The following is a 25,101-nucleotide window of genomic DNA, read 5'->3' as shown; positions in this document are numbered from 1 at the left end:
ACAGTTTAGAAATGAGAGAATCAAAGGAGAAAGAACAACTCGATATATCATGCACGCATTTAATCAAAACGCAATGGCAAGCTAACGGTTCCGTAATGAACGCCGTCGTAGGTACTTAAAAAAATTCAAGCGACGTCAAAACTTATAGCGCTTCGCGGCGCCCACAGCGGGAAATTGAACGTACGCCGCAATGAGTTAAGATGAGTTCAAAGCCGGCAGCCGCCGCTCTCGGCCATATAAATTGTCAGTGCCTGTAAACGCGTAGGAGTGGAAGCGCCGATCATTAATCTATGGCAGGTAAGGTGCGTGCCGGCGTAATCGCCGATTTACTTGATTCTTGGCACGAGTTTCAGCACGCGATCCTCCCGGGTCCCGACCTCCCCGTGCAGGGAATATCTCAGATCTGACCCAGTCATCCTCGCCGTATATCTTTACATACATTCGCGAGCTCGGAAGTAGGCGATTTTGCGGCTTCAGCGGAACTGCGGCTCGGTATAATACGAACTCTATGCCGCTCGTTACCGTCCGCGAAACTAGGCCGACTGATCATCAGATTACCTTTATGCAATTGGCTCGTGCTACAAATGTCGGTCGCGTTCGAATAGATAAGATTACAAACCGATCGTAGCGCGATAAAAGCGCCAGTATTGAGTTTTCCGTACTTTTATATTTGATTCCTCGATAATCTTAATAATATAAATATTTTAAATTCTTCATGGATTACGAAACAAGGCGATATTACTAATTAACTATGACACATATATCGTAGCCACTCATTTTCTCTGATAACTTTCTCTAACTTACTTCTCTACTTATTACGAAAAGATGCATGTATTTGTAGCACGAAAGAGTGAGACTACAATTTCTATAAATGTTCTAAAAAGATTATGTGTGAAAATACTCACCATCAGGAGGCACAAAATCTTCGCTAAAACGGCAAGCTGTGGTAACCTGGAAACAACAAAAATATACCCGTTAGTTAAAAGTACCGATCGGGATCGCGAATGGAATATGCAATAAGTCCGTTTCATCCAATTTGCGGCGATTCTAAGCAATCATGTATGCAAATAAATTTCGTGTGATTATATAGTAAGCTCGCGCAGTCATTACTCCCAATCGCACAAATTGAAAATACAAGGTGCATTTGATAAGTTGTAACTGATAAGCGAAACTGTGCACGGGGTAATTAGGACTAAAAAGATGTCACAAATAGATTACACTAAGTCCACATAAATCATATGCCTCTTAACCTTAAATTATATGGCTGTAAAAATTTTATAAATATTTTTAAGAATAAATGATAATAATTGCGCTTTTCGTAAACTCTATAATTAAACGACATCAACAACATTGTCCAAACTTTAAAACAAGATTAAAAAATGTGAATAATTAATACTGATTATAGTGATTATCCCTAAAGGCACAGAAATATCGTTTTCAGCCTGCGAAGAAGTGACGCGAATGAGATCTCACGTAAAATCAACGATATTACTAACGCGTGTGTGGGAAAGGTGCATTGGAGAATCGTAGAATAGTGACGCGGCGCGGCGCGCCGCGCCGCAGGTTGTAAATGATAACCCAGTTACATACGAGCTACATGCGGCGAGCCGCCGCAAGCAGTTGCGCAATGCAAATGCATCTCGTGTTACAGAACACAGGTGAAACAGCGGCCGCGGCCGCGGCCACGCCGCGCCGGTACGAACTTTCGCTACTCGTTCGCTTTAATTCGACTGGGTTATTGGCTCGCCCGTGGTACCGCGGGGTGGACCAAACGTGCCTTTCTTTCGCCTCATCCCGCCTACCTCGTCTCTCAATGCACTCGGTGTACCGTGTGGAATGCCGCTTGGGCGGCCCCAATCCACTTAAAACATTCGCTTTGTCTCTGTCGAACGCGCGTCCTCGCGAATGAGCACGGCGTCCTTCATCTCTCAACTATCAGGTTTTCATCGTTATCTTCAGTCTTCCCCTCTTTCGTGACGCAACCCCTTATAAGAATTGCGATTAAACGCCAATCGGATCTAATTAATCGGACAATGCATGTGCGATCCCCGCACGTAGAAATTATCTCCGTTCACATAGAAAATTTGTGACTGGAAGACATAAGTTTCAGTTGACGATACAGATTTCGCCACGACTTTCTGCCGTGCATTCATCATACTCCTTGCGCGATATACATCGAGTTGTAACGCGGAGTGCGGTACGGTGTATACGCAATCGACTCGGGTTTCGAGGTTTAATTGCATTGGCGCGACTGCGGCAGAGCGGCGCGGCGACTCGATGCACAACTGGATTCGGTATTGCTGCTGGATATGAATAAATGATTCATACTTCATTAAACTAACAGATTCTTTTGTATAAAACGCCTCTAAAAAAAAGTCTAAAAGACAGGCCTACGGAATAGAAAATTAAGGAGAAAGAAGTCTAATCACGTACCGTGATTAACATCATTGCGAATTATCGTCTACTCTGTTCAATATAACAATTATAGTTATGCTTTGAAAAAGCTCTTTCTTTAAAAATAAAGATAAAAATAATAATACTTGTAATATTATAAAAAAATCTATGTATTATACACGAGAAAGAATCTATATAAATAGATCACGTTTGATCTATCGCCATCCGGCGCGGCGGACACTCTCGCTTCTTCTACACTGAGAGCCACTTGTAGAACGTATCGTGTCACATACCGAAGTATCTAATTTACGTCAGCAGCGTCAATATCAATTTTTCAATTTTCACATCAACGAAGACCACCGCCTCTAAACCAAGGTGTACGAGTATCCCACTCGCGCCGGGATGCCGGTTTACATAATTGCAAACTTAGTCACAACGACGTCCCGCTGACAACCTCTTGCTAGCCGTTTCATTAAGAGCCGTGGATCACCTCGGATGCGATAATACACGCCGGTGTACCGCGATGAAGGTAATCGCCGCGCGCCGGCGTGCGGCGTCGAAAGGCGCGGGGATATATTAACATTCGGATCTCCCGGGACGTCTTACGTAAGGAGGAAAAATGTCCGAGCGAGATGTCCGTGAGATGTTTCGCGTGTCATCAGGACGGAAAGAGTGCCGAGGACGAAGAATTCCAGCCTAGACTATCTCGCGTTAATCACGAGCATCGAATGATATTCTTGGCTTACCGTGCGAATCATTTTATACGTCAATAATTCGTAATCGTCACTTTTATTTATTTCGATATTATCTAAAATTTATAGATTTATTAAAAGAGATTTGAATAATAAATCGATGTAATTTTTACTCAATGGTGAGAAAGGAGGAAGAGAGACTTGTCACGCGTATCAATACCGATAGCGTGGTACCACGGAGGCTGGATGCATGCGTACACACGCGGCGCCGAGTTGGACTCTGGCGCGGTTGGCGGTACTACACACGTGGCCACGTCACGGAATTCCGAAGAGTCGCGAAATTCCGGGACGTCGTGAAATCCGACCGTGACAAATTCCGACACGCAAGATCGGCATGCGCGCGTCACGCGTCGTACTGGCGCACTTCGTGACGCAGCATCCAGTTAATGCTCGTTACTTGCGTCTTGCACCGATATACGTTAATAACCGAGTGTAAAAAAAGAATACTGAAGTCACCGAAGAGGTACGCGAGCGCACACGCTTTCTCATCGTTTTCTTTCGAGGAAAGTATATAATAAATGATAAGCACATGCGATTTCATGAGAGAGATCGATCCTAAAAATTCTAGAGTTTCTCCAAGTTTTATCACGAGGCAGTGACAATGAAAAGGATTACGATCGGGCGATAAAAGTAACGATGTCCCTGGGTCCCTCTTCGTTACCGATTCATCGGCCGTAGATTGGAATCCGAAGGATGTCCCCAGAGGACGACGCGAGAGACATGTCAACGTGGCGATGAAATCGCCGTAACTCACCCAACGATCGCCGTAGACATAGCTGCGAGTCTCCGCCTCGGTGTGTCATCTCAGTCCATGCATTGTAAATCGTACGAATTACGACCAGCTAGCCGCAATAACGACTCAAGCATGTCGTTTCGCCGCGAATTCTCGCGGTTTCCGTTATAGGATAACGCACGATCTGCGACGGGACACATTTGACAGGTCGATGACACTTCGGCGCGGTTCGGTTCGGGTTCGGTTCGATTGCACTTCTGTCCCGATCGACTAGTCCAATTTCGAAATCAGCGTGACGCCGACCACTGCGTTACATCGTCGTTGGAATTCAGCGAAGTAAACCGTGTGCCGATTACGTCGTCACGACGCGTCAGTCGCACTCGCAGTCGCGCGAGATTAACTCCGCGGGAAAAGCCCACGACCGAGCCTATATACCTTTTCGGCGTTAGGTGCAGGCGATGAATTCCCGTCGCACACCCATCAAAGCCACAGTCCGTGAGCTTTCGAGTAGAGGTTTAACCTGGATTACGCCGTGATATCTACATTAATCGTAACGCTGACGTAACACGCAAAGTCCTTTCAGTCACGAGAACGGTGGTTCCCCGGTAAACCGACCTATCACTCTATCAGTTAGGCGTTGTTAAAACCTAGTGAACGCGTCATTCGCATTGTCATTAAATCTTTCGATAGAAATACCAAACTTTAACGATATAACATCGATCCACTGTTGACAGGACGTCAAACTGCCCGCACAAACCGCGAATGGTAATTAAATCACCTCGCACGACAGTGCAGCAGTGGAGTCGTTGATGCGCGAAATCACTTCTCTTCTCCGGAACGACCTTTTCGAAACACTCGCGCTCGATCGCGATCGTATATTCGATAGATCACTTGGTACACGCGACTCGGTAAGTCACCGAGACGGGATCGGCACGGTGAATGTTGCCGGCGAGGATGCGACCCGGCATGACATCCCGGACCACGTGAGGACTCATCCAAAGGGGGATTTTGGTGGGGATATTTGTCGCCTGCCGCGTGAAAAACTGCCAACACTTGAATAGGCTCCGACACGACGATGAAAAACGCGACTACCGACCCGACGCCGATGACTCTCAGCTGGACACCGCCTGTGTCGCCTAAGCGGCGTACACGGATTTCGTCGCATGTCTACACACCCTGGCCCCCGACATCCCGAGGAGTCATGCCGAAGGATGATCGTGCTCGTTGTCAGCGTCATTTAATGAGCGACCTAATCGATCACCTAGGTCGTCGTCCACGAAACTGCCCGGCGCGTACATCCGAACTTGTTTGTGTCGTCAACTAAATGAATTGCTATCGAGCGACGCGTTTGGCATATCGTTCCACGCTGCAATGTATATTGGTATAGACATAACAAAGTTACGAGATTATACGTGTTAACCGTATAAATTCGGATAACGCAATTTTCTTTTAAATCGGAAAACTATCTCGACGAGTTTACGTCATTTAATATATTTGATATTAACGTTCTATTATAAAAATATCAACTTTTATATCGCGGCGTTACTTATTGAAAGGCTGAAAATAGCCTTTCAGTAAACCGTTCCAATAGACCTTCCAACGTTATGGCGAGAAGGCAGATAAACGACGACGTCTCCATTGAGGATAACCACGAGATTTACTACCTTTGTAGTGCCTATGCAGCACGAGCCGATCTACGCGAACGCCCCGAAAGGAAGAAGTCACCTGGCGTCGCGTTACAAAAGCCGGCCCCGAAATGTTTCCTACATTGCCGTGGCAAATTGCGACAAATCACGCGTGTCAATGGATTCCCAGACGGCCACGGCAAATTGTCGTGACCAATCGTGGCGGCAATGCGTCGCATCGCCCAGCGTCGCGATCAAGATCAACCCGTAACGCGGGTCACGATTTGATTTAGAACCAGTAAATTCGACCGCTAACTGACCGGGCCTAATCGCGCAGCGGACGCAATACACAATCATAGTAAACCGCAATCACATATTCTTGGGCCTTGGCACATCTGCAGATCAACGATTTTTTTCTTTCTTGATTAATACGCGTAAAAAATGGCGCGTTTCTAAAAAAATTTGCTCCGTAATAATCATGCGTGAGATAATTGATTGAAAGAATTTTACAATTTCGCTAAACGCTTCATAAAGTTGGGATAGACAGAGATGTTGCGAAATATAATTATAAGTTGTCTTATTTGTCCCAAGAGAGATTTTGAAGTTAGAGTGAGTCGTTAGTAGATTACAAAACTTAAAAATAGGACTGCGAGACAAATATCCCTCAGCGTAAATTTTATGTCAATAAAGAAGCGTCTTATCGCATTCACCATAAAAGGCTAATCTCCTTCAACTCAGAAAAATCTTATCAATTTACTTCCTTCTGATTATTCCCGAATCATATTAATATAAATAAAAAATATTCATGTTTGTTTTTTATATATGCACGCATAGAGAAAATTTAGGTTTCCAAATTATAACAATGATATCAATGTAATATCAAAATTTTTACAATTTTGACATCTAATCTGAAGTACATTGTAAATTTCGTATACAAAATTAAATTTGAACTCACCCATGTGCGCGCTTCGCTAATGACCAAGACCGGTGACTAGTCGGGAATTGTCGCGACTATACATTTTAAATTTGGCTTTTTTGCCGAATTTAAGTATGTGTCATTCGCACCATTTCCATGAAGAATATCTGTTAATCCGCTTACTTCATGTGGCTACTTCCGAATTCCAGGAGATTACACGGACCATCATCGAATTTGTCATCGCGACGCTTTCTACGACATGAATAATATTCTATTACACGTGCATCAGATTATTACTCGAAATATTTCATTTTTCCGAGGAAAATCTAATTGATTCTAGTTTAACTTCCAAGTGTTCACGTATCAGTTATCATAACTGGAATGCAACTGATACGTAAATTATGCTAATTAATATCATGATTAATGTATAAAACACGCCTGCTGTGCAATCAATTATCATGATTGATCAAATTGATAATATTTTTTGCTAATAGTACTAATAATTACTAACAGTACAAAAAATTAACGTAAACAGTTGCTTTTGTCATTTTCACTTTATGCGAAAATATATCTTCGCACTTCGAGCCACAAACACTCGAATATAATTAGCACGCAGACTAGAATCATAAAATATGTATATTTAACGTAGCATATGCTAGAGAGCTACTACTCTCGTAGTAATAATAGATCCATTACGGTGGCCACGATTGGTTACAATCTGCGTGTAAAAGATCAGACGCGGAGACACGTCACTTGACAGAGTCAAAACAACACGGACCGTCCTGTGGTCGGAACTATGCCAGCGTAGGATACGGCGCGCAAACTATCTCGTTGATCGAGCCTGACTTTTTCCTCCTACCAGCACGAGCACACTCACTCGTGTCTCCAGGCTGGTGCCACGTGAAGTGGTAGATAGCCGTCGACGTCGTGCGTTTATGGAGAACGGATAAGGAGACGACGAGCGACTAAACGCGTCCTGTAACGCTACGTAGAGAACTGTCGTGCGTCAAGTGTACCACGGCCGGGGACGCGGACGGGGAAGAGAGAAAGGAGAGAGAAGATGAATATAAGGAAGGAGAGACGAAAGCGCAAACAAGAAGAGGAGCCACGCGAGAGGAGTACGCGACGTAGTTTTTGCTCGGAAGCCGCGACGTTCCGCCGGCGTCACATTCATTCTGACACGCTCCTCGTCATTCTCCCCTTCCTCGCCCCCGCGAAGAAAAAACGGCTACAAAGTGGCGGGATGAGAGCGAGGGGTAGATGGGCGAATATCATCGTTGTGAAAGAAAAACCGTCCACGGTGATTTGTTGATTCTCGAGAATCATGCGTAAGCAGGGAATTATGTATTAAACGATTAGAATAATGATTCAATTTTTATTCGCAATATGGTACTGCATTTTATAATAAAAATAATTTTATTTTCATTAATCTTAAAAATATATCCTGAACAAAATATAAAACCACATTTCAAGTGTGTAACAGTGTGTAATATTTTGTAGGTAATCGTTCTCTCTGTAATTATTGCTGTTAAAACATAAATAATTTATTATTGCAAATTCAGAACATTAGTACTGAATTTACGATAATCTTTTGCTTCCTCATAGAGGAAGCTTTGTTTTCGTAAATTCGTATATGAACCTTTGATTGCGTATAAAGTTGGCTCTAATCAACCAAATTTAAAAGAATTATATATAAAATAGGGGTAGAAGAAACCAAAGAAAAGATTGTTTTTTGAGTTTTTAATGTCAATATGTTCAGAGTGTTTTATTATTACTTTAATGATTACTTTAATTTTTAACTATTTTAAACTGATATTCGAGTGACACTCGTTTATACACTCGTAAACACTCTCTTACACTTGTGAAACGAATTGACGTTGAAACGGTGCTGTCCACGAACTCCACGATGAGTCACCGTTGAAACTGATCTTGTACCTCGCCGATGAAGTACCATCGAGCTATCCCTTGCATTCCTAGCGTTTTACTTAGACCTACTTAAAAGGGTTGGATCATTCGATGCTCTTAGGGCGGGTATCGGTTTCGGATGAACGTATCCACGGATAGCTCGGCCCGATCGGAAAGCCGACGTATCCTGCACCGACCATTCATTACCCGTTTCGTCTCGTTCGTTAAGCCGAGGCCGTTAAAGAGGCCACGGTTAATTGAGTTTTAGGAATTCATTTCGTCGCCGATAACCCAACGTGCCCTCCTCGACGTATCGCGCTCGTTGTGACCGACGTCTGGGAACGCGTCGATATCTCTCAAAAGAAGAGCCGCTATGTGTATCGTCGCACATACTTTCGTGTTCGACGACTCGATGTGGCGATGTGGGTGATCGCGATAATCGAAAATGTATTTCAGCGTAAATCACGCGAAGTATTATTGAGAAAGTTTCAGGTGCAACGATATTTCGAAACTTGAATTTATTTTCGGTGTCACTAACTTTATTGAGGTAACTTTATTTTCAATTTTCAATGATTGTAATAAAATTATATATAATTTTGAACTAATCCCGTTTTAATATGATCGACCCAGATGGAGATTTAATACAAGCTATTAACCTATTATTACGAGTTATCTTATGAGATATAATTAAAATGATAGAGACATGAGAAAAAATGTAAAAAATCTAATTATAACACGAGTGACGTAAGTGCGAGATACAATTTACATCTTAATTTTATACACGGCTGTGTGACTCGGTGTTGATTGCAAAAACTAGAGAATGTTGCGCATATCATATCGAGTCGCTGGTTATCATATTACTGAGAATATATATGATTCATCTACGAATTCATCCCGCCATGCCATGAGAACGACGATGAAGACGCAACTATATAAGTGAACGCACGTCTATATCATATTAAACATATTAGACATAATTGCCATAATCCGGTCGCGTATTTTTAAACAGAGACGGTCAAGGATATGCTGACGCGTGCTATACGCATTTGCAGGCCGTTAGTGCGCAATCCGCAAATGCATTTCACGCAGAAGCATTCGAAACCGCGTGTGTGTGCCATCGCGGGGAAAAGGTACGGGGGGAAAGAAAAAGTATGAGGGCTATGGAAAGTTTTTGTTTCGAAAAGCAACATATCGCCGTTCGACTTGGCTCAACCACGTCGGCGGTTTGTTGTTGGACCGTAATCTCTAATGGTTCCTATGGGCATTTAAATAACCATCTCGCCCACCCACCATCACTTAACTCTCACTATTTCTTCTCTTCTTCGCGTCTCTCTCTCTCTCTCTCTCTCTCTCTCTCTCTCTCTCTCTCTCTCTCTCTCTGCTTCTTTTCTCGGAACCCCGGCGCTATCAGAGGCGCACGCTCTGACGATTCGAGAAAAACGACTGCTCTCCCTGGCTTTCCATTTTTTTACCGTTACCAGCTGACCGAGGGGGGGCTATTATTCGCTACTACCGTCGGGAAAGTATCGTCCCCACGGATCAAGGATCGCTTACGACGCCGAGATCGCCGAGTGATTCCGATCGAAAGACCCAGGTCGTTACGGTCCGGACGAAAAATCACAGATGAATAAAGACGTATTCGGTAAATATCGGATTATCGAGATGAGAGTGTATTGTACAATGACGTCGGGAGAAAATGGTCCTGCCAAAATATACGTCTGCGACGGATCTTCCTCCGTTCGCGCGCGGCACCGAACGAGGATGAGTCAGCGGAGGTTAGTCATACGAAACTTGGTTAGTCGACGCGAATCCAGACAACAGCGAAGGCGCACTTTTAGGGCACTCTCCCAGCAACCCGAGTCACCGGGGAACAGCAGTTCGCCGCGTTCGATCGATTCGGGCAACGATCCACCGATTAAATTTATATTTAGTCGGTCGTTCGCGTCGGGGATAAGCCAATGCCGTGCCGTGCCGTGCCGTCGACGTCCATGAGGACGGAAAAATGCTCTCAAGGAGGAAGATTTAAATCAAGTTGCTGATGAAACGTCCGCGGAAATTTTACGATCCGCATTTAATGAGAGCTGGCCAATGGTCGAAGAGAATTTAATTTCGCTTTTGATCAGACGAACTCTGAATGACCCGAGATATACGTATATAGCAAGGAGCAGATTGAAAAAGCGCGAAAAATCACTCGAACTATACTTACGAACATAAAAGAAGCCATTAGGAATCTATCTTCAAATTAAAACCTTATTAAATAATATAAATGCCCGAGAGAGATTAAAGAGGTGTAGAGAAGAATAGACGCAGAATAAACGCAGCAAAAGACAATTACCTTCGCGATATTTATTTATCGTGTAAAACTTTAGTTAGGCAAATAATTATGCATCGTGTGGTGCAATTACGCTCTACAGTCATAATTGACTTCAAGTATCGCGGTCGTTTGCGCGCGGGGGAAAAATATTCTCGACACGAATGCAATACCTCGAAATAGCTGATAACGACTGCGTGGGAGTACGTAAGATAAGACTCGCGAAGTCATCGATGGAATCCGTGTAATCGTTCGCGGGAATTTCGTGGAATCGCTTGAGTGGCGCGGGCCCGAAATAAACGTGTTACGTCAATGTCTTAACGTACAACCGTCGCGATATCTACGCTCGACGTCGTTCTCGCGATCAACACCGAACAATCGAATGTTTACTTACCCCAGAAAAGGGATACGATATCGAATTTTTATCAAGAATGTCCTCAGACTTCGCCGATGGTGAGCAACGTCATGTTTGTTAGCGATCTTCTTAACAGAGTATCATCTCTACGACTAAGTCAATAGATACGCAACAAGCTAAGAAGTTGCAAATATACGTTAAAACAATTAAAATGTTTTTAATAACTATCTATTTAAAAATTTTGTTTATAGAAATATGATTAAAAATAAAAACAGTATCCATCAAATTAAAAAGGAAACAACATGTTATTATGGTAGCGAAAATTTAGTGCTAATTCAATAATCACATTCTTTTTCTGTAGGAGAGATACAAAATATGAGCAGATGTGTCAGAGATATGTTGACGCCTCGATCGCTAAGTACTTCATTTACGTTGCGATAATCTTTTATATCCTCTTTAAACGCTTTAAACGATAGAAAGTTAATTTACTTCTAATTACGCGAGGCAGATAATTACACCGTTAATAGGGGCTTATCGATTCGCGCGAAAAAAAGAGCACTCGTAGGGCTTCCTGGCGGCCCGTGCAGACGAGAGGTAGTCCGGAGATATCGAGTTGAGAAGCGATTTTAAGCCGCCGTGAAATGACCGACCGGAATCGCTCCAGTTTAATAACTCGGTGTACTCGGCTGAGAGAGGCTGCTCGAGAAGCGCGCGCCGTGCCGGTAATCTTCAAATTCGCGATACACTTATTGTCTTCATGAACGACCCACTTTCGAGCGTTATTAACCGACCTAATTAAAACGTCGCTATAAACGCCGTGCTCGCGCGCCATTTGTAGCTGCGTAACTCACGGCAGCCAAGACAAACGGTGCAAGAGGGGCACCTTTCCCGATAACGAGCAACACGGTTGGATACAATTAGCGATGAAATCAATCGCCGTATCGGGGACGGGAAACCGGCCGTCAATATGCATAATCGCACAAGCGCCATTAGCCGCGTGTGTGTTCGCAATGTCGATGCGGCGTGTCGATGCGAAGGTCTCCTCCTACTTTCTATAGCTCCCGTCGGCCGCCTCACATGTGTAAGTCATTTTAGATGTAATTAGTGAGTGATTTGCACCGACTGGACGATAGTCGGCGAGCCCGAAGAGAAAGAAAGAGACACGGGCGGGAGAGCGAGTCGGAGAGAGAAAGAGAGCGAGAGAAGGGGGAGACCTTTCCTGCTTTCAGAGTAGAACCAGTCCGAGGCGGACGTACCGCGGCTATTTCTCCGCTTGCAGGAGGGACTTTGTCATGGCCGAGTGATATCCAATCGGGAATACAGTCAGCGGGGAAACGTGGTATCCAATCGGCGGTATGGACCGCTGCTAATTGGCCCCGATACTCACGGACAATCATCTAACCGCGATCAGGTGGTCTGCCGTGGCGGAATAACTTTGATGCCACGGATGGTATTGGCGATAACTTTGGCCCCTCCCGTTTCGAGCATGTCGCCGCAGCATAATTCCATATACAATAATCGTTAATGCAAATTGGATAGCTGTTGAAATTAGATTGAATTCGCGGGATAGAAAATTTATGTCAGTAATCCCGCAATTGACACTAATTTTTAGATATGTGCAAAATTTACTCTGACGAAACGTCGAAAAATGAAATCTCTGTTCCAATTAAGGCAGATTATTTTTTAGTTGGTCATCTCTTATTTGTTTTCGTTACAATAGATTTTATTTTATTTTTTTACTTGTATTTTTTCAAGTTTTTTCTGATTTCTCCGAGAAAGTGATGTTCCAGCCAATTCTCGTCTATCATTTTGAAAAAGATAGCATCGCAAGATGTTAAGAGAGCCCCGGAATATCTACGCGATATTATTAGTAATACCTCGTATCGTGTTATTCGATCTTCGTACCGCAGCATGCAAATTATCTACCAACGTTGGTGGTCCGACTTATTTCTTAATTAGCTTTACTAGCTCAAGGGTGCGCGGGGACGGCGAACGAGAAAATATTCCCGTTGCTCCTTTTTTATCAACAAGCTCTACACCGCTACTCCTTAGCGGGATCTCTCGACAGGATCCTCCCGTGCCATTAACAAGCGAACACGGCCGGAGCAGCCGAATCGCTTGCCGATGTATGTACCCGCCGACATTCGGACGGGTATCCTTTTCCTTATCCACACGCCCCGTCACTCGTCAATTTCGATTTCTGTTTGCGCTTGGCTTTCCGGAACAAGTGCTAAAATATCCGGCGCTACGCATGTCATTAAATCGCGCGGCGATTACACATAGGAAATAAGCGACGCCGGTTCCCTCGGTCATAAAACGGGAACCTCGAAATCGTGTTAATTGCAACAAATATGGGGAAGAGAATCCGACATCATCGGGCAATCCCTGATAAACAGGTACATTTCCCAATGGAATTCCCAAAATAGTCAACATCCGCATATCGTGTCACCGAAAATACGTCGCCGAGTAAGACTGTCAACCGTAATTAAATAAAATTTTATGCGCGCATGCATCTGCCGAAATTTACATGTACTTGCGAAAAGCAATTACATGTATCTATGTTTTGATAACAGGCGGGAATTTTTGCTGCAGGATATTCCGAATTAGACAAGAATCAGACGATCGGATGTACACAAGTAGATAGCTTCCGCACTAGTCAGACAGTCGCGGACTTCGCGCGACTGTTTTCGCTTCTCGAATTAAACGCAACATGTTAAATCAATTAAAAGACATGTTATTACAACTTGAATCATGAAAATATTATTATTTATTTCAATTGTAACCAAGAAATACTAAACTTGAGCTATGAAAAACAAATATATATATTGTTGCGTATCCTAACAAATTTATATATATATATTTGCAGATAATAAAAATTGCAAATAACGTATCAGTAGCTTCTTATCTATAAAATTTGTCTACGTCGAAGAAAAAAATAACTATGGAGCTGTGTTTCAAATCGCGACATAAGTTTCCGCGTCATTGTGCGTAAGGTAAATCCGTCAGGCGCCGCGCAAACAGATGTAAAGAAATACTCGACATTCCGACGAAACATTCGTCTGCGAAGCGGATATTCCATTCGTCAAAGCGTTTTTATAGTGCAAGTTTGATACGTAAGAGCCGAGGGGAGAGAAAGCAGAAGTATTTTTCTTCCCGCGTGGTGCATACGCACCGTGTTTCCGCTCGCCGGCGTTCGCTGTACACGCATGCCTCTGTATGCGTATACTCTGTGGGAGAGTGCACCGTCCGCGATCCACGGTGACGATCCGACGTCGACGTGAGTGCTTACACGTATATCGGGAGCCGTTGAGTCGAGATACTTTTGCTTTTACGGCTTTACGATCCGTATCGCCGATTGCTCCGTTTGTTCAGGTTCAACGATTGGCACCCGGATTCCGATGGCGACTCGGTCGTTGTTCCCGAACCCTCGCGAGCACGGTCTTCTTCCCGTTTTTGGTGAAATCACCCCTCACCCGTCCCCTTCCTCCTGCATCGCTTTTCCTTCGGATACTCGCGCGGCGCATCGGGAAAACTTAAGCCATTAGAGTTCGCGACTCGCTTGATGAAATGCTTTGTCACCGAACTCTTCCCCGTACACTCAATGAATTAACGCGTACACTTTCAAAATAAGATTATATAGAATACGAGAAAAGGGAATGTAAAAAAGAGATATCATTTTTGCGGTTTTATCAATTTTTCTAGATATTTACCGTCCTCAAGCGTTCGTCAGATCTTGCCATTCTTTTTTGATACTTTCCATCCTAATGTTTGACAATTCCATGACATCTCAAAGCAATGAATAATTTATGAAAATGTAATATTGTGGAAATATATGGAGATGTAACGCATATAATTTCTTACAAGTTCACTGAATGTCATAGAAAACTTTAAAACGATATAACGAGAAATACTTGTATATTTTCACACTTTAATTATTCAACGATTTTTATAAAAGTATATATCAAATCGTTCGTTTCTCTCGGCAGCACTAAATCTTTTTGACGCGCGCGCGCAATTCGAAAGACTTCATTCAAAACTCATTCTTAACATCACGAGAGGCGCGCTTTGGTCGCACTTTGCACGCGATTATGACGTACGCATGCGACGACGTTCTCTGTGTAACCGCAAACATTGTGTCATTGTCACGAGAGCACGCGTAATATCGCGTGTAGGCGGACCAGCGCGATGAATTATACATCGCGAATGTTTTCGGTCTCGAATTTGCATCGTCTGAACGGCTACCGCCCGCAATTCTTAACCACGGGGGCACCCTTACCCCTCTCTTCCTCTCGCTTTCCGATTCTCTCTACGTTCGCCGGCCAAAAAAGAAGGAACAAGATGTACGACCTTAGAATCCGCCGGCGCGTACGCGCCGGGCGCTACGTGCGGCCGATGCGATCTCGCCGAACGTAGAAATTAATTATCAACGGTCGCACATCCACCCGGCCAAAATTAACGATCTAACAGACTGAAAATATGTTTTCTAGAATTATTATCAAGCCAGACAAATTTAATGTAAAAAAAAATATACATATATAATAAACTACCCTATTAGAAATATTGTATAATTGAAAAGATGTGTGTCGCTCTTTTTTTATTCCTTGTGTGTAAATGTTAATTTTGCCTTCTCTCGCGAGATTGCTTACCGGGAAGCGGAATGGGGAATAAAGCGCTTGCATAATTTACAAGAGTGTTCTTTGAACTCAAGCTCGGTGAAACGTCGCTGCACAGACGAACGATTCAGAAATCCAAGAACGAGGCTCCTTGTCCCGGCGTCCGTGCTCTCGGACAACAGGACGAAGCACAGGCGGCTGGACAGGACGCTTATCGCGGGACACGCGCGATAATAAACGTTCCTTTTACGAGCGCGGAAAGCGTAGATACGCGTAGAGGAGCGCGCGGAGAGGGACTTGGAGGAGTGAGAGCGATCCAGGGCTGCTGCGGATGCGCTTCGCGTATACCAGCGAGCGTCGCCGTTTGTTTTGCACGCGCCGGCGGAAACGAATCTTCCCGATAAAAGCTGGAGTTACGATCGGGGCTTTAAGTCGGAGCTGGGAAAGAGATTGCCGACGCGAGGGCACCGCGCCCGACGGCCGCCGCCGCCGCCGCCGCCGCCGCGCCACGCGATTCGGATCGATATCACGTTAATTGCATGCCTTCGCGATTGTGCATCCGCGGTCGCGGAGACGGTAATCGTCGTCGGTGACGCTCGTTAAGTTCGCTCGAGTCTTTCCTCCCCGGAATAATACATCAAGCTCTTAATTTACGCGGTACTTTCCCGAATGCGATTTTACTCTTCTTTAAGCAACAAAAGATTCTTCAAAGCTTATGATGTAAGCACAGACTGATTTATAAATATATTAAGAATTTAGGATAAGAGTCTCGTTTCATGATTCTTCCGGAGCTTAATTATTTTATCTTATTCCATAATCTTGATATATTTGGAAATGTCATCTGTGTAAATCTACAGATTAATGTGTGTTCTTTTCTTCTACATTGATTGTTGTGGTCCCTCCTTTTTCAGTATGTTACTTTACCAAACTTCTCACTTCGCCGATCTTAGCTCCCTTTCGCAGATATCGCTCGTAATTCATTACAGTCCGGCGTGAGTGAGTTCTGCTCGTAAAGTACGAACGAGCTGGGCTCTCGGCGAGAAAGAAACAATAGCAATCTCTTCAGCAGCCACCGCCGCCGTCGCCGTCGTCGCCATTGCCGCCGCCACCGCCGCCGCCGCCACCACTTTCTGCCTTGGCGATTGGAGAACCGGACGAACCCAGAGGCACCAGGAAAAGGATTCTGGGATCGCAAAAGCATAGATATCCTCAGCGGCCATCTTGCACAAAGGATTCTTACGCCGCCACCGGTACCAGGCTCGGCGCCGTGGAAAGGACCGAGAGAAACAAAAACGGGAAGATACGGAGAAAGAGACGCGCGCATCAGACATGCAATAGCGACGCCCCCGTTGTAAATTATCTCGCGGGAGGCGAACGGGACAGAGGTGAGGCGGACAACGACGTGGACAAAGCACGTCGAGGAACGAAGAGCGTTGCCGAGGCAAGACAGCGGGAAGAGAGACGCGGTGAAAAGGAAACCGCGCGCGGCACGGAGTTGTAAAGAGAGAGCGGGTCGAGGGTCCTCGCTCCAGCGGTCTAATTAAGAACTCAGGCTAATTCAATTATAATTTATGCCTCGAGGCTATACCCCCGGGGTCCTCGGCCCTCTCGCCCGGGCCTCCTAGGTACAGGCAATCAATTACACCGAGCTAAACGCCACATGTCCGCGGCACAATAATTTACGACGATTTCAGGGCTTTCGTCGATCCTCTCGCGAACACGTCGTGACAGTACGTACGCCGGAGACTGACCACGGATCATCGTCGGGCAGATGAGGCCGCGAGGAACGAGGAAGAGGAACGAGGTTGCACGAGAGTGAAAGAGGAGGAGGCGACGTCCGCCGCTTGACAGGATTGAGACGTCCTAGATTATTTGTTTGGAGTGCAACGCCGCGCCGCTCCGCCCAGCTCATCTCGCGTGCTCTTCTTCTCTCGACGCCTGCGTTCTACGCTGCCCTCCTCCCGGTCGTCGCCACCACCGCTTTCTTCCAGTCAGCAACCACCGACGGCACCTTTTTGCCCTCGCCGAGACAGTGAGAAAGCATACCGTAGAGATAATCTTGCGTGAACGTGCGTTTCGGTAGACGCGTCCTTGGCACATCACCGTCGATGTTCCAAGACTAGACGCGATCTTCCCGATCATTCTCCCGCGCGTACTGTCAAAGATATTTTTCGTTCTCATTAGCGGGAAGCTGTCATTAGTCAAATAACTTTCCGCTGCCAACTCAATTTCAGCTGAATCTATTGAACGAAACGATTGAAGCTTAATTGTATAATATCGCGCTGGAGATGGAAGTGCATATTGATAACTGAGAAATTAACATCAGATTATTATGGAAACAGAACCATCCAGTTTAATAATTTTTGCATATACGATAAAAATTGCCGTATCTTTTTGGTACTACTAGTTACTGCTCGCGTATAAAGACAACGTAAAGGAATTGAATGTTAAAATACATCACGTAGCAAATATAGTTCAAATATTTGTCAATGTGTGTCATATTCAAGTTTGTAAAATTTGATAACGAGAAATATCACTCGAGAAGTATGGAACTTAATAGAAATGCACTAAAGTCACGCGAAGACAATATTTTACGCAGACATATATATAATCAAAATTACGTCACCTTAATTTACGGCCTGCAGTGGAAACGTTTTCCCACCCGTTCGCTACTCTAAGACATCTACTTCAAAGCGCAATAAATTAATATTTAGGATATAAAGTATCGCTTATCTGGCAGTCTACGATTAACGTGCATCGTCAGAACCAAACATACAGCATTACGAAATGTATAATATATATGACACCCGCATAATATATCGGCCCCCCCTAGTTTTTTGTTATTGTGATATATTGCGAGGCACTTGCTAATTTGTAAAGTTAACGATGATCTCTCTAAAGTAATGTTTAACTCGCACCGCGGACAACACTAATCTCCAGGCAAACCAAAGAATTCAAGGAATCATCAGACGTACTGAAAATCGTAGAAACTAAAAAATATTAAATAGATATAAAAAGATACTTCTCTTGCGCGTGTGTGAATGTTGAATATTTTTTGCGTCTACAGCCTGAATATACTAACATGTTTTACGTATGACAGCATAACTTGGCAAAAAAAAGCATAATTTTTATTCCATGCGTCATTCAGACGATTTATGGATTAATATCTTGTCGAAATTAATTGGTATCCTAAGCGAGACTATTTCTGCGAACAACAGTAACGAGCGATTGATAAACATAGTATGAGTAGTCGGTGACGCGTCATCACTATGTCGAAGCTGACGCGACATAATGATCTGGTCGACGTATTTTTCGTTTGTCTTTGAGATACCTTTAAGACAAGAGATTTGCGCGTAGAATTGCTCATACTCTAATCAAAACAGCAAATATCCGAGGCATACATCGAAATGCAAATTAAGAGAAAGTCCGATATGGGTACAGGAAGCAGGCAGATCTTCATGCCGCGTCGCGTGTCATACGCGTGCACACTGTGAACTTATACGCGTGCGCTACACGCGGCAAACACGACGCCTCGTCTCGGAAAATTATGCAATCCATCTGAACGTTGTTCGAACGGTGTTTACTACTTCAATGGAATTTTACAGATGGCAGAGAAACTTCCAATTACAAGTTTATTGCGAAGCCATCACCGTCAGGCTTCGCGTATTAATTCGTACGTTTGTTTCATTAGTATTTATCGCGACTCAAACATATCTATCTTGGGATAACGATGGAAAAAAATCAAGGTGCTTTAAAAATTATCTAAATCTATTATCTAGATCTTGGAGATAGTCGTGCCGATATGATGCAGTAAAGTGGCAGAAACGTTGCTCGTACGGAGAGTAAGGGGTGAATCGGATTAAAGTTAGAAACACATGGAAACACAGGAGAAAAGTATAACGGTTGTGCATAAAAGTAACTGTTTCCTAGTAATGCAACGAGGTAAAGTAAAGTAAAAGTAGTAAAAGTAGGTGAGTCGCGCCGAGTAGAAGCACCGAGAATGCGCGGGCAAGTTTTCAATTTAAAATTCAATTCACCCTTCGATCCCGTTTACCTTCCGTTACCGCTTTACCGTGCACAACATCTGAAGATAATGCCGTATTTAACCGAGCACAATGCGATATTTCGTAGAAAACGCAATTGAGAGGAAGGACAACAACGGAAGCGGCCTCCTACGTTTAAATAACCTGCCTGAATCCGTGAATGACGAGCGTCCTGAACTCGATGATCGCGGGTCTACACTTGGACGGAGATGAGAAGCAAAGAGAACGGGCAAGATGTACGTCGTTCCCTCTATAAATACATTTACCGTGTTTGCGGAGCACTTGTACTTGGCGGCTTGTACCGGTGGAATGCGACTCTCCCTCTGTTTCGATCGGTTTACTCCAAGGGCCAAGGTGCGGTAAAATTTGGATGTGGAGGACTTTCGAAATACATACACAGTGTTGCTTACGAAATTTTTCCATCGCCCGGCCGTTCGTGATAATCGACATTTCGACTACATTACGAAAATAAATTCATAAGATTAAAATTTCCAATTTTTATGTATTGAAAGATTATTAATTCGATGTGTTTTTAATATTTTTTAATATACCAACGCAAAATATTTTTTAATTACCCCAGCGCAAATAATATTTTGTATTTGTGGTTTTAACAAAATTATATATTATGCAAACTGTACCTATTTATGTGTGGCTGTTCAGTGCGTTACAAACTTTTACAATAAAAATTCTTATTCTTTATCTATGAGCATTTTTTTATCCGATATCCAGACATTCTACATCTTAAGTATAAAACACCGATAATTATCGTTTTAATTAACGTAATCTCAACTGTTGCGCGGACGTAACGATAACGAGATTGATGAAAATTCCATCGTCTTCTTCGATGGAACAGTCTAGTGAATCCTTTGTTGCATAATGCACAAAGTCGCGTGATCAATAATTTTCCAGTACTCGTAATTTCTCGATATATCGGTTAACCGCACAGCTGATCGACCACCAGCGTGGCTAGTTTTATCTCGAACTACGTATCTGGTATTTATTTATCTGGTGACTATACACTCTATACGAGAATCGTGTTTTGCGCGAGATCTCGATCACCTCGACCCAAAATTACGAAAATTCCTCGAAGAATGTTACAACAGTCCTCTCAGACACACGCAGGTATTGATTACAGCTTCATCGCCGCAGAGAATTAGAGTCAGCATTCAGTGCGTCATGGGAATCGAGCGATAATTAAATTGTAAGTCGCTAATTAAGTCGTTAATTAGATTTACGGGCATTTCACGAATCAATAAAAGTGCAATGGCAAGGAAAACAAGTCCGGAATAACGAAGTATCGAGCGAGAGTTTCTTGGACTTCAAAGATCGAGAAGACTTCTTACATAACTGAGTAATTTGGTTTTCCACCGACCGTACATGGCTTACTAGAATTATTAGCGACATGGATCAGAAGTATAAGCTTGATGCCAAAGCAGGAATTGTGAACGAATATACCATACAAAATTGAGCGGAAAGTCAAGACTAAACTTGAAAATGTCACTCTAGAGAATTCGAAAATTGTTTCAAAGATTTTATTAAGTTTGGAATATAAGTTTTATTTATTTAAAACTTATACTATTTAAAAATTAAAAATTTCTATCTTGCCAATAATAGAACTACAGTTGACTATATGAGTACTTTAAAAAATTGTAAAGCGTGTCGTGCGGATCGTACGATAAACGCGCTTTTTATCTGATATCTATTTGCGCACTATCTCGTTCGTTCGCGCCATAAAGTTGTATTATATATTATTACTATTATCGCAACTATTATTAGTTCGATCGTGCGTGTGGCACGAATCGTCTACCACCGTGCGATAAGACGATAAAACGGTGATCAAACGTATGAACCGACATCGTGCGCTTCTGATAAGGATCGCATTCTTTGTAACGATAACAAAGAGAATGCTGATTTTTTATCCCGACCAACTGATTCGTAATACAACGTACTGCATCAAGTTCTAATGCTGTTTATACACATTTTACACATCTCGCTAAATTCATATTAAGTTGTAATTTCTTTCAATTGGCCGTCAAAAAAATGTATTCTACGCAGAGAGTGATTTCCAAAAATTTAAATCTAAATATTAAAAAACTTGGAAACAAAGTAAAATCTTATCTTTCTAATCACAAATCGGTGATCGCATCACGTGGATTGGTCTCGCTCTCCCTTTCTCTTTCCCTTTCTCGATGCTTCTTGCGCATTTACATACAAATTTATTCGCGCGTGCAGGCGGCACGAATCGGTGCCAGTTTCAAAGATAAACGACGTCGCCGATTATTTAGCCTGGAGGGCCAGGTCGAGCGTCTTCCTGAATGGAGAGCCGGTCGATCGCTCATAGTCGCTGCGAGTCGCGTCGGGCCGCGGCGCGGCGCGTATTATACGTATGCTCGTTGATAATGCCTTCGGTCAATAATCACCGCGCTCGAGCACGGCACGCACGCACGCGGCCAGCCTCGCAGGCCTTCGCGCAATGCTAACAGGCCTTTGCGGAAAAAGTTGGCGCCAAAAATATTTGCCGTCCGGCGACAGCTATATACGTGAGAGCACTCCGTCGATAGGAAGCCGCCGTGTACCGTCGTTTTTATGCCACGCCAGTCCGACTATTGGGAATCTCTATGGGCTCCCCCGGCTGTGATTCCCCTTGACCTCATTAATGCTTACAAATTGGAGCGAATGAGAAAATGTCGGTCACATTTGTGTGTCGCTCGCAAAAATGTTATCAATATTTACGTATCGATTTAGCTAATTATCACTTAGAGTTACTCGACCGCGTAGAAAGATTACAAAGGGCTTTATAATATATCAACGATTTTTAAGTAATTTCGGGCAGATAAAATATGATTTTGTATTCACATATACTTAGATCATAGTATCGTTTGAGAACGAGATTTTGTAATTTCGTTTTGATAAAATCTAAAGATTCAATTGAAAACGGAAACTACTCACATTTGGAAAATTCTCGCTGTAATGGAAAATTAAACGAATGGCGATACAATGCAACGCTACAAGCACATTTTTCTTCGGTCGGTCGAGCAGCACAGAGTACTTCTTTCTCTTCCGTGGAATTGGTCAATTTCCAAAATGCTGCTTTTTATTAGCTTCGAAGAGCGTAATCTCTTGGCAATTTACTTAGATCTGTTGTCTAACTGTATTGTTGGTTATCGCTTCGATTGATTACGTGAGAGATCAAAAGCTATATCTACTCGTGCAAGCAGACAATTTCAAAAGACAAAAATGCGAACTATTCTTACATGCGATATATTCTTAACTCGACTTAAGCCACCACTTCAAATTTTGTTATCGTCATCAAGAGAATAAGTTCCAATAATAAACTTCATTTTGTCAGACACAAAGCAACTGTAAAAAACTAAAGACGCGTTCAATTTTGTTCAATATCATTCATATTTTTCATTTATCATTATATACACTTTATTATTAAATTGCCATATTATTTGTATTATTTAGTTTTACATCACTTCCGATAGATCTTAAATCTAATGCAAGAACTGCAGGCAGCAAAGAACGCAGAAATTTTACGAAACTAAATCGATCGAAACTTCGCCAATGTTACAAAAAAGAACCGCCACATTTATCGTTTCAGTCATTTGTCTTAATTTCGTGTTTTGCTATCCAATATATTGGCGCCATGGCATGGCGATAATCTAATCTCGCGATAATGTATCGACATACGTTTCTGTATGAGTATCTACCACGTGATCCTCGGAAAAAATGTAGAGTATTCGCATTAGCACTTGTACTTGTGCACGAGTAGCTATCGAAAATCAGATGCGATATTAGTATGTATGCAGAGGGAAAATACGAAATATCTCAATGTGTTTTGGACTTGACACGATTCTTGATTGTCTGTGTTATATAAGCGCAATATAGATTATGAAATCTATTTATATCTAATATCTCACGATTACACGCATAATCCTATCATTAATATCATCGTTGCGGGACAAACGAGAATTATAATGGAGCAAACATTTTTTTTCTCAATTTATTTCAGTGATATGACTTAGTACGATTGGAACAAAATAAAATGTGAGTAGATTCTTGTCGCGATGTTGTTGTTTGTTTACAGCCAAACATCTCATCCGGTCGTTGATCTCTCAATCGGTAATTCTCTAAGTGCAGGCACGATACTTAAGTTCCTAACGTAAAATAGATGATGTATAACTCAGGTAATATATAATATATTACATATTGCGGTGTGAAATGACATAAGTTTTGAAGCATCTTTATCTTCAATACTAAATCTGCTCTAGATAAAACTTCTAACACATATATCAACACAAATCAAATATTATCATTTTTTTATATTTCGATATGATGTTCTCGACTATTCATTTAAAATTCTTATATAAAGTTAAAAAAAATTGAGTTCTCCACTATAATGTTTTAAACGTAAAGGGAATTGATAGTTAAATTTCATAATAGTTAACATATTCTACAAAATAAAGTATGCATAATATACTTAATGATATAGAATAATGAGACAGAATAGATGAGAAACGTTATTCTTCTCGGATTAGAATAGAATTAAAATTTTAAAGAAGAAAAAGAATCGAGGATATCGAGAGATGCCTTTTAATAGAAACGAAACTCTTGCCAGATATACTGGTGAGACTTGAAGGGAACAAGCCAGGCCAAGAAGCTTCGAAAGAAAAGCCTCAAGGGAGGTACTCCTTGATATTCGGAATTTAATCGGTCGTATATCCACCATTACCTCTCTATCTTGAACAGCAATTATTGTCAACCGCGTCCTTTGCCTTTCGGTCGGCAGATGAATCTACTTCGACGCTATCGAGCGCACATTATGTGCGTGCACACGTACACGTACCAACGTACCGTCGTGCATACGTGTAGTACGTTATACTGGCACCAAACGTATATAACTCCACTTTATCGCGGCCATTAAGGAGACATTAAGTTTCTCTGCCAAGGGAACCAGCTTGACGCTAAGGACAAAAATGGCTCGGTGGTTTCGTTGGGAAATCTGAGTACATGACCGCAAGGTCGACAAAATGTATCAGGACGCGCGATCGCCCGCGAAAGAAAGAAGTGCGTCTTGCGCAAATAACCGCCGTCCCTATCATCCGTACGCCTTAATCGAGATTTACACTCGGTACTTAATATCACCGTTAAAAGGCGCACTGACGGATTTTACAAACTGCCGTCGAGTTTAGTTTTCGATATCGGCGGTAGGACACTCTTTACGATAATGGAACTGCTCGTATACCTTCGGTGCTCTCGAGAAAGTATACGCGGCACGAGAGATTAAGAAAATCGATTTGCGTTCGGGAGACAGCCATTCACATAATTTCGTCCGGACGTGATGTAGCCGTGGATGTGTCTTTTCGAAAATCGGACGACGCGGCAAAGCAAGACGAATAAGAGTAAGGAATCGATGGCGGCATTAACATTCCAAACATAATACCGTCATAA

General features: G+C 42.9%; 1 protein-coding gene across 12 annotated transcripts in view; it reads right to left on the bottom strand.

The window, feature by feature from the left end:
• The window catches only part of LOC139769296 (fibroblast growth factor 18), a 131,147-nt gene that overhangs the window by 15,944 nt on the left and 90,102 nt on the right, over window positions 1–25,101 (bottom strand). For 9 of the 12 annotated variants that reach the window (XM_071700237.1, XM_071700229.1, XM_071700233.1 and 6 more), the window contains one exon: window positions 906–951. In XM_071700237.1, the coding sequence (XP_071556338.1) occupies window positions 906–908 (3 nt within the window). In that variant the 5' untranslated portion in view covers window positions 909–951. Of the gene's footprint in view, window positions 1–905; window positions 952–3,900; window positions 4,001–6,459; window positions 6,673–7,297; window positions 7,418–25,101 lie in introns of those variants that run through there. The other 3 variants (XM_071700235.1, XM_071700234.1, XM_071700226.1) reach the window with 3 other exon arrangements.

Source organism: Temnothorax nylanderi, unplaced genomic scaffold (assembly GCF_030848795.1).
Source record: "Temnothorax nylanderi isolate EJ_2023f unplaced genomic scaffold, tnyl_v1.0 TNYL_tig0021_pilon, whole genome shotgun sequence".
Classification (NCBI taxonomy): Eukaryota; Metazoa; Arthropoda; class Insecta; order Hymenoptera; family Formicidae; genus Temnothorax; species Temnothorax nylanderi.
This window is presented reverse-complemented; position numbering and strand designations above follow the sequence as displayed.